This window comes from Hydractinia symbiolongicarpus, chromosome 3 (assembly GCF_029227915.1).
Source record: "Hydractinia symbiolongicarpus strain clone_291-10 chromosome 3, HSymV2.1, whole genome shotgun sequence".
Lineage (NCBI taxonomy): Eukaryota > Metazoa > Cnidaria > Hydrozoa > Anthoathecata > Hydractiniidae > Hydractinia > Hydractinia symbiolongicarpus.
The window spans coordinates 13,256,842-13,267,780 of record NC_079877.1 but is presented as its reverse complement, the minus strand read 5'-3'; the positions used below and the strand labels follow the sequence as shown (position 1 = coordinate 13,267,780).

Below are 10,939 nucleotides of genomic sequence, written 5' to 3'. Positions count from 1 at the left end.
TTTTAGTTGGATTGGAAAGCTCCTGTGTAAGGTACCCTTTCCTAAAGAAAAATTGAAGTAATTTGTACAATTATGAAAAGGGTACCTTACACAGGAGCTTTCCAATCCAACTAAAATCTCCAGAAAAAGCACAGCAACAAAAAAGCTTAAAATACACAAGTAAAGTCGACTAGAAACAGGACTAGCAATAAATTTTTTCAAAAGAGGAAAACCGTTTTAATACTATTATGTTTCATTAAAATACAACTATAATAGTATTAGAAGCAAAATTGCAAAGTAATTAATTAATTATTTATACCATAATTAGCTATAATACAAAGAAATAAGGCATATTTTGGGTCTGTAAAATGTACGTGTCTAAAATGCCGACTACCGTTTCTTGTTCACGGCATATTCCTCTTTGTGTGTTCAAGTTCGGCGGACGTATAATCCGGACCAAAAGACGGGGGGGGTCAAAATCCGGGGGTGGGGGGTACTAGCCGTACTTATTGCATTTTTTACTAAACTTATACTTTAACCCCTCGGTCCAAACTTATTTGTTTTATTAGAAAAAAAAATACCCTAGCTTTATGTGCAAAAATATCAGTCCTATTTCTTTACGCTGATTTTATATGATTTTTTTTCTATCGAAATTTTGAGAATCTCAATAATTCTCTTGGTATACCTCGCGTGTAGCAAACGTGCTCCACAATTTCGCTTCGCTCGCTTCGCTCGCAAAGCTCAATTGCTTCGCAAAAATCAACACCAAGTAGTTATTGTAATGCAAACAACCCCGATGACGGTTCTTCAAGTTCTTCGAGCACTAGTAGTGCTAACAAAAAACGGAAAACAGAAACTCGTCTTGGCAATTTATTGTCAAGAGTTCGTCAAAAGGACTCATCATTCTCTTCGAAAAGTTACACACCTCGAAAGATCAAAAAAGTACAAGTGAAATGGGAGCGATATAATCCATCGAGAGAAGGATGCGAAATAGTAAAACAGAAAGATGGGGGTGGATATCGACTCATCAAGGTGGAAGTTGGAACACCATTGAATTTTGAAAAGCTTAAATACAAAGCTTTGAAGTTGTATTTTGACCAAAATGATTGTAATAGTTACATGGAGGCAGAATCAGAGTGCATTAAGTCGTTATGTGGTCCAAATGGGGAAACATTAGATGAAGATGAAGACCTTTGGGCATACATTGAAAGGAAAGGTTTATTTTTATCGAAGTGTTGGTTTATTTTATCAACTAAATCTGTAGCATATGACCATGATAACGAGTATGAAGAAGCTGGTCAGGAAACTTTGAATAAACAAAATGATTACGTTGAAACTTTCACTGAGAACTTTTGCCATGCAATAACAGAACCAAAGGAAATTAGCAGGCGACGTATATGTTCTGTTTGTAATTGCAGCTATATTGGAAACCAATGTATTATTTGCATCCAAAATAATGAGTATAGTGCTTCTTGTATTGCAGATAGCAACTTGAACTTGTTTGGCAATTTGTGTGAACCTTCTTGTGTTGATGAAACTTTCAAATGAAAACGAAGAAGAAAGGCCATCTTTAAATCAATTGAGAGAAAGAAGGATTCAAACTTTAGCTGGAGCTTCAATAGCTATAGCAACCGGTGAGAACGAGCCTTCGAATTTGGATAATGCAAGCGCAAGTTCTGATGTTACAGACGTAGTACAGCACATTGCTAAAATACACCGCATGACGATAAAGAAAGATTTGATGGATTTATTTATAACTAAGCAGGTGAGACCATTTTGTATTTTACAATAATTACGACCCTCTCTGAATACAATAAAACAATAATAAAAACACATGTCTTATTGAATTAGTTATCTTCTATAAAGTCCAGGTATCCTAAGTCATAAAGTCTAAAGTATTCAGTTTATTATTTTATGTTGCCCGTCTATAATAACAGTTATCTTGTTGCATATATAGAATATAACACAATGACACAATGTATTTTGGTTTTCATCTTAGATCAATGTGACAGATGACATCCGATATATATGGATTGATCCTCGTGGCCAAGAAGAAAATGGTGCAGGGTCACGTGTTTAAAAATGTCCATACGAGTAGCGGTGCTGAACAAGACTCATTCAATTATTTGAAGCGGTATGTGAGAGGTTTGGAAACCATTAAGTTGAAAAAATTTATGAAGTTCATAACAGGCTCAGATAACATGGTTGTTGATACAGTAGAAATAATTTTTACGCGACAGGAATCGAATTTTAGTCATAGACCAGTAGCTCACACATGCACACCAAGCTTAGAACTTCCTTCAACTTATAATAATTATTGCGAACTCTGTGAAGAATTCAGCAATATATTGCAGTCATCTAAATGGGAGCTGGACATCATTTAAACTGATTTTAGATCCTTTTTTGTTTTGTTGTTATGTTTGAACTGACAGACAATAGAGTTTCCAGTATTCGGTTTTGTTAACACTTTTTTTATACAATTTTTAAGAGGGTTTTTAGGTCCAATAAAAAACTTTGTTTCGATTTATTTTTATTGTGTTTTTTTATCAATTGTATAAATATCTGGGAAAATTGAAGAATGCCTGAAAATTATGAAGGGGTCTGTTTCATACTTCGATATTAAACACGTAATACTAAATTTGGATTAAAAAAAAGAGTTAAAACAGTTAACTATGTTCTATGAATACTGTTCGATCTTTGATAGCAAGTACATGTAAAGACGTAACACATCTGAAACAACATAAGGAAAGTCCCATCCATTTTGCTGCATCAAAGTTTGTGCGAACTCCTTAAACTCGGGGGAAACATCTTCAACTGTGTTGTGGGTAACGCACGGATAAAATTGTTCAATTTCATCAGCATCTACGTTTATTAGGCAATCAGTGGAATGATACAAATGTGGCAAGTAATACATTACATCCGGTCTTCCACGAGGGCCAGAGTTCCTACTCTTAGAAATAATGTGTGAATTCCACTCATCCCGAACAGTCTGTAACTCCTTGCGGATCAACGGCATAAAGCAAAAACGTATGCAATCGACTAACACAGGATCCGAACTCGTAAAAACATTTAGGTCGGTCATATCTCTGAAAAATGATTTCCACCAACCAATGCGATCACGCTGTAAGGTAGCAGTAGGACTCAATTCTTTGATTTTCCGGGGAAGAGATAATACTAAACGAACCCAAGCTGTTTTCACTGTCAGTTGAACTATGTAAAAAAACATGAATTGGCTCAATCAAAGAATGTTCGGTACCGTCATCTGCCTTGATCTGACTGGGTATGCCTCCCATTTTAGTCTAAATAAAATTTTGCTACGATTTCCGGGAGTTTATTGGAGGATCCCACTTCAAGCCAGATTAATTTTCTCGAGAAGCCATCAATACAACCGTGGATCGAAAAACCAAAGGGTTTCAATTTGTCATGACCGTCAATGTGCCATGCGTAATTAGGCCCTCGCGAAACATATTTGCGTCTGTGAAGTCGTCTGTTTTTTCGAAGAATTACTCCTTCGGGGTTTAACGATTTTATTATCAATCTTACGTCTTCGTGACGACAAATAATTGACCTAGACATCATTGCTGCTCGCATTCTACGATAACCTAAGATGGAACCACTACCATTCATCTCCTGCTGGATTGCTTGAACAAGTTCCTGATTTGAATTACGATTTCCCTCTACAGCTCTACGTTTCAAGCCATGCTGTCTGAGTCTTCGTTTAAGAGTCGATAAACTAATTTCAATCCCATGAACATGTTTCAATAACCCAATTATTTCAGAATATGAAAAGCCTTTTACAAAATAGTCTCGGATGACATCCATCCTTCCTCTTCAGCTCTTCCTCATATCATCTCTATTTGGCTTGATCAAGAATTTTCAAGTTTTAAAAACCGTGAAGAGTTTCAAATATTTATGAAAAAAATAAAATGTGTTATAAAAGTTTCAAAAACAATTTGTAGAAGTTCCAAAATTTTTTGTAGAAGTTCCAAAAACGTTTCTAAAACCTTGAGAGATTTTATAAAAGTTTCAGTTTTTTGTATGGAAGTTTCAATTTTTTTGTATAGAAGTTTCAATTTTTTGTATGGAAGTGTGACCCTTCAGTGCCATCGTACGAACTTTATTTTTCTCCAGAAGAACTAGGAGTTTTTTGAAAAGTTGTTGACGTCATTGATGTCAGAAATGACGTTTTTCGCCAGATCGATATTTCTTTTAAATTTTAAAACCTTTTAAATCTGGTCTGTATTTTACCACTAGGACCCACATATATTTTTTATTTCTTAGTGACCACATGGTAACAAACATACATGGTATAAATAATAACAAAAAAACCAATATGATATCTTCCGACATTCTTCAGACATGCAGGTCAGCACTTTTTTTCCAAAAATTATTACCCTGTCTGACAAATGCAAAACCCCTCGCAAAGTATAAAACTTTTCTAAAACCTTTTTTCTTTATTAAAAGCTGCAATTGCATGTGGAACGAAAGCCATGCTTGGTATAAAATGGCGCGGGCATTTTATGCATCCCATCACAAGATACTTTCATCTCTGTTATGACATTTTACATCAAACTTTGAGTGGATTGAGCCAAGAAATTAATGCCATTGCCAAAATGACGCAACTGCGTTTAAATCTTTTATCCTTATAAGGGAGGTAAATGCACTTTAGAATCTAAATCTAACCACAGTTTGCTGCCAGCTAAATTTAGTGTGGAAGAGCTGTTGCAAACGAGTGACTAAAAAAAGTAACTTTACTGTCCACTGGGATGATTAGACATTTCTAGCTTCACAAAGTTTAAAAGGGTAACAATTTCCAGCCTTTCATCTCTAATTAAATACTTTAAGGTCAGAACAATTCCCGGTCAGAAAGTTTAGCAGGAATAAACTACAGCGGATAGAGGCTTTCCAAAAAATTCCCGGAAATATACTTTCGAGAGAAAAGACAAAATAAAGGTAAAATTATTTTTACTGTTCGTATAACTTCAGTCAATCTCTATAACTTTACTTTCCTTTTTTATTTTTGTAACAATCAAGATGACCTGGGGTGGAAAAAGGACGGACATCTTTTGTTTTCACTTCTTTCTTTTTTCATCATTACTTTCCCCTTTTTTTTCTTCGCCGAATTAAATTCCGCCAATTCCGTCAAATTTTCTTTCCATGAATTTTTTTCCCTTACGGTATAAGCTTGTGTGGAAAAAGAAGAAAACAATCTACTTCACACCATAGTGCTCTTCTATTCAAATAAAATTTTTACATATAATATGAATATAATATAAAGACCTAAAAAAAAAAATTCTTCTTAAAAAGTGTGCAATCTTTTTCTTTACAAAATATGCAAAATTAACTTAAATGTCTACATATTTACAAAGATATCATCTACAAAAGCCATTCTCCTCTAGCAATTCTCACTGCTACTCTGGATAGGTTTGTTGTTGAGGTGGAACTTGCATTACCATTCCAGGTTGTTGTACAATTACTGTGGTAGGGGGACTTGACTAAAATAAACAAGAGAACTTTGTCAATAAATAATTTAGATATCTTATCATAAACAACTACCTAAACTAACTGTAAATGGTATAAAGAAAGACTCAAAAACAATTTCTAATGCGATAGTCTATATTATAATATCCGTATGCGTCTGTCTGTCACGCAAAATAATAGCCGCAGTAGCGAGAAACACAAAATGTGGTTGATAAATGACGGGTGAATCCGTGGATTTATCCACGGGTAATTTAATAAGAATTCACACTTAACATGGTCACCAAGGAAAGTAGTGAAACAGAGCTCATTTTTTCAGATATTAAACGATGAATATTCCACGTTACTTATTTGCAAAAAATCTGTTATGATACGTCTAGATTCCAAAAAACAAGAGATTATACGTAAAGATGAAAATCTCTATAGCGTATGAAAAAATGCTCGAAATCAGAAAATTATAACGCCAAGGCAATAACCTTCAATCTCAATTTCGTAATACTTCATTTTTCTTATTCCCACAAACAATTTGTTAAAATCTTCAATGCTTGGCCCAATTGAAGCTTTTATTTTAAAAAAGATGTGGAGTTTAAAAAGCGTACTTAATAGCGGCATCAAATGTTTTCTTTTTCAAAACTTTTAGCATAACAACTAATAAAAGAAAGAACAAATTATCAAGAGAACCAAGGAATTACGAAACCATTGAAGAGAACTTACTGTGCAGCAGGTAGCCACACAACCAAGGATGGAAGCAGCCAGTGTCACGATAGCACCAATGACCAAAAAGATGACAATGACGTAAAGTAAGGTAGAGATCGATTTCAAGTCATCACAGTTTGACATACCTAAAAAGAAAAAAACATTCCATACATAAAAATACCAGAATGCACTACAGATCCAGGAATTGAAGTATCAAAAGACTTATCTTAAAACCGGATCTTATACGTTTAACGTTCTTGCAATTGGTACAATCGTGATAGGCAAAACTATTTTATTGACGTGAAATTATACCACGGTTCAAATCCTCATTTCATGTGACTTTTATTTTGCACCCACATGTAAAAAATACCCTGCTTTTTCTTACCATGTATAATTTTTAGTTCCCCATTAACGTTGCAGTAGCAATCGTCTCCAATTTTTCGGCAATCGTCAACGGCGCTTGCATATGCAGCCCATATAGCTACTACAATTGCAACTAAAATAGTGGCCAAACCTTGGAGGATGAAGCACAGAATGTTTAATACCATGAATGCAATCATCTATAATTGAAATATGTATTAGTATCAAATCCATAGTCATTACAACTGAATAAGTAAATATCAAATAGTGGAACTAATAACTATTGACCATTCACAGTAGAAAATGGACATACGGATTTCCCGTGACAAAGTATTATCTACATATATCAAGCATGTGGATCGCAAACATATTAGCGCGTATAGTGTGCTCGTTTGCCGTTCCAAGTGTTTGAGACTGCGGATTGAATCACTGGCAGGTAATAACATGTATTGGGATTCACACATGTACTTCGATATGACTGCACTGATTCTACACGCCCGTCATGAACGAAAGTGTGATCGGGGCGAACTATTATCAGTATCTTGGTATAATATCTAAATCCTAGTTTTTGTTTCTAAAAAATTATTAACATTATTAACATTTAACTTACCGCGCATTTGTTTTTTGTTAATCCCGCGACGAGACCTAAAATTCCAGGGATGATGAACTAAAAAAGATAAAAACAGATAGAATAAAAGAGATAACAATGTCTGATCGTTTGTAAAGGTGCCTTTAATACAACCTTCTTGCATGAAATAAGTCTTGGTGTTTGTTTTAGATATTCTATCGACTTACATGCTACTTCTTCTAGGAAAGCGTATAATCATGCTACCTTGTAAAGTAAATGACACTCCCATGCTAGATGTAACAAGCAAGGGGTCCAAGAAGTCTGATCGCCTGTTGCAATTATGCATTTTCAAAGTGTCAACTAAGGCCACATTATTATTAACATTTTTTATGGTTCAGTCGAACACAAAGTGTACTTTACGTCTTTTACTATGTCACAGTATACCTGAAAAGATTGATTATCTATACTCCTAAAATATACGTCGCCGTCATGTAAATGTCTTTCACTACGTCACAATGTATGTTTACTACGTCACAACGTATGTGGTATTTCATTCAGTTGATTGCTGATGTGGTTTAAGAGGTATATTAGCAACTTACCATATAAATACGTTGATACAAATAAATACATCAGTGGTTTTAAAACTTTAAGGCACTTTCATATTTATTATTTGAGAACCAGGATTTATGTACTGGTATTTAAAAAACCTGAAAAACCTCATCTTAACATTTCAGGGGTTTTGCAGTAACTTTAAAATTTAAATAAATGGCGTCCCATAAAAATAATATTCTTTTATAACCAAATTTATAAATGAAAACAACTTTAATACACGTAAAATTGGATATTATAAGCAACAAAAAAGCCTTGGTTATTATAGGTCTTCTTTTTAGTCGTTTATGTATACATATAAAAAATCGTTGCGGAAATCAGAATAGTTTCTAACGTGTGTAAGGCTTTAGCTATTTTTTTAAAATTTCTTAACTGGAATATCTCTTACAAATTTTGAATTCTTATAATTATGAAATATGTATCACTTTTCGTTTTCTTTGTTTGTTTGTTTAAAATACGACTAAATAAATAAATAAACCAACTTACAGGTATTCCAGCCCAATATGGAGTCAGGCTAGTGCTCATTTCGGCTTTGCCCGCCATTACAAAAGAACATATAATGACAATAAGGGCAAGAACGAGTTCAATTGCTCCAAAGACAAGTCCTGCCAATGCATGACCTTTTAGAATCTCTCCAGCCATTCTCAACTTTTTTTATAAACTTAAAAAAAAAATTTAAGTCCTGCTTTAAGCTTTAATCGCAACACAATAAGAAACCTTAAAATGATTCACCGTTTTTAAAACATCAGGTAGCAACCGAACTTGTTTGTGTAAATCCAGGACTCACTAGGTACTGCGTAACTTTGTTGAAACTATAAAGATCTTAAGAGGACTGCGAAACTATAAATCAAGAGTGTAAAATTAAGTAGACTTAAAATTCAGTAAAAGTTAATAAATCACCAAATTATAAATCTCAGAAAGTATGAAAATGAAAAAAATAGTCCGTGAATTTTTAACTTAATTTTATTTACATATCCAGGGTGAAAAATTTATGTATCATGTATAATTAATACTCAAATTGAGTTTGTTCACAACAATTCACACGTTCACTGGCTAAAAATAAAAATTGATATATCGTAACATAGCGACAAAAAAACTGAAATTTAAAATAACAGTAACCATAGGGAATTTTAAAATTCAACGAAATTCTATATTAAAAATAAAAACATTGCGTTTGCGGTTGTTTCATTCTTGGAAGAAAGTTTTTGGGATACAAATAAACATTTTCAATATTTATCAGCAAAACTGACTTAAGAAAGTAGTGGTTCGAATATTTTCTTGTTCATCAATATTTCAGGTGGACAAAGATTATTTTTTTCTTGGAAACGAATTGTTTTTATCTAACATAAAACTTAAACTTTATAACCAAATATTATTCCTCTACACGAATCTCGTGTAAAACCCTAAAAATATCATTTTGCTTTTCTTCTGGTGGAATTTCTCTAAAGCGGACGCTATCGGTGCGAAAAAAAAATTGTCTGCTGTATAAGGATGTCCGCTTTATTGAGTATAGTGTTGGCCAGAATTTTGACTTAAAAGCATTTTTTTAGCTCTACCTAAGAGACCATGTGCTTGGGCATAAAGCATTTCTCATAACAAGAAATAGACCGTGAAAAACAAGAAGATTTTCAATTTTTCTGGTAATTATTGGCAACCTGTAAACAAAGAAAAACATATAAAAAAATTTTTATAACGTAAATAAAAAAATTGTTAAATGTATGATATAGATGAAAGAAAAAATATCGGATATTTTTTGTCGTTATGTTTTTATAATTTCCGCTTTATAGGTACCGTTAATAGTGAGAAATTTTAGTTGGCGCAAAAAATTGTCCGTCTTATTGAGTGCCCGCTTTATGGAGATTTTTTATATGAGTTTCACCTAAGATCTATCCATTTTAAGTACTGTCCGATCTATAGAGCTGTCCGTATTACACCGTGTCAGCTTTAGCAGGATTCCACTGAATTACGCATAATTCTAAATACATTTTTGTAAATCTGTCGCTTCCAATGTGGACCATCATGATAGGCATGCTTTGCAGGTTTTTTTCGAGCAGAATAATTTTGAACATTTTGATTGCTTGGCAGGTATTTTGTCTGTTTAAAGTTAGAATTGATTTCTATCAATAGCAAATAAATGGACAAAGAACCTTACCTTAAATTTATACCCTATCAGTAAAACAATTTGGCAAAAAAAGGTCGATAAAAAACTTTTATTGGGTACAACTATTAATCACTTGAACAAAATTTAGCCCGTTTGTACCGAAATGTTTTCTTTAGTTAATAAAATATAAAAAATACATGTACGCGGAATTTTATATAACAATTTAAAATATTATTGTAAAACTGGAAATATCTAAACTGTAAACCCTTATTTTTGAGACACTCTAGCTCTCAGTAAACAAAGAAAAGTGAAAAGCAATAATTAATGAGAAACTTAATCGGTAAAACATCTTGGTAGATATAAATTATTAGTTACTAAAATATTAATCGCAAATTTGGTTATTGTTACCTACATTCTTAACTGATTAAATTTTAAATTTATTCCGGCACATCAAAAAACTCATGTGTTCATTTACTTCCATTTTAATTTCTTTTCGTAAATTTTTTATCACTTTCGGTAAGGGTGTTAAATTTTTTTATGTTTAAATAATTTATGCCGTAAAAAGCGAAAACAATGGAGTACCTTGCCTAGTAGTCAATTATTTCTATTTTGATGAAGCAACTATCCTAAATTTACTAAAAACGTCCCCAATTTGCTTTGAGCAGTTGTAGAAGTGCCATTGACAGCCAAATCGTATTTTTTGCTTGATTGTTATTCGTAGTAATACCCGAAGCCTTTTAAATTGTTGAGGTACTTATCTCCAACCTGTGACTATAACTGACATAAATTTTTAACATATGGCAAGCGTTTTTTTTAATTTTAGAGTTTACATTTTGGACAAAAGGTGATAAATGTCCATACCAACAGAATCAAAAGATGTGAACATATAAAATCCTTCAGAAAAAACAAAATCCTACAGATAGCTGTTAAAGATCTTACATGCAATTCAACATCGTGCAAATTTACATGAAGTCCTCAAAAATCAAAATTTGACCAAATCCAGTATTGTAATGAATTCCTGTTCGAATTTTTACCTTCCGTCACGTTCGTGTTCAATAGTTTTTGACAAATGAATGGTGATCGCTTCTGTATGTATGTGGTTATACATCGCATGTCTAGTCAATGCATTCAAAATGCTGTTACAGTTC

At 33.1% G+C, this 10,939-nt stretch overlaps 1 protein-coding gene across 1 annotated transcript; it reads right to left on the bottom strand.

Moving 5' to 3' along the window:
- Window positions 1–5,193: 5,193 nt before the first annotated feature.
- LOC130635823 (membrane-spanning 4-domains subfamily A member 4D-like) lies at window positions 5,194–8,416 on the bottom strand. The gene is made up of 5 exons (XM_057445311.1): window positions 8,177–8,416; window positions 7,124–7,180; window positions 6,539–6,713; window positions 6,172–6,299; window positions 5,194–5,474 (listed from the first exon to the last, which is right to left on the bottom strand). The coding sequence occupies exons 1-5, from the start codon at window positions 8,330–8,332 to the stop codon at window positions 5,391–5,393; spliced, it is 600 nt and encodes a 199-aa protein (XP_057301294.1). The 5' UTR covers window positions 8,333–8,416; the 3' UTR covers window positions 5,194–5,390.
- Between the last annotated feature and the right edge of the window lie 2,523 nt (window positions 8,417–10,939).

Excerpts from the sequence above, each read along its gene's own strand:
- LOC130635823 (XM_057445311.1), bottom strand. The coding sequence starts at position 8,332 with ATGGCTGGAGAGATTCTAAAAGGTCATGCATTGGCAGGACTTGTCTTT. Across the intron at positions 7,181-8,176 it reads CATATTGGGCTGGAATACCT|TTCATCATCCCTGGAATTTT; the intron begins GTAAGTTGGTTT and ends TATCTTTTTTAG. Across the intron at positions 6,300-6,538 it reads GGAACTAAAAATTATACATG|GTATGTCAAACTGTGATGAC; the intron begins GTAAGAAAAAGC and ends TTTTCTTTTTAG.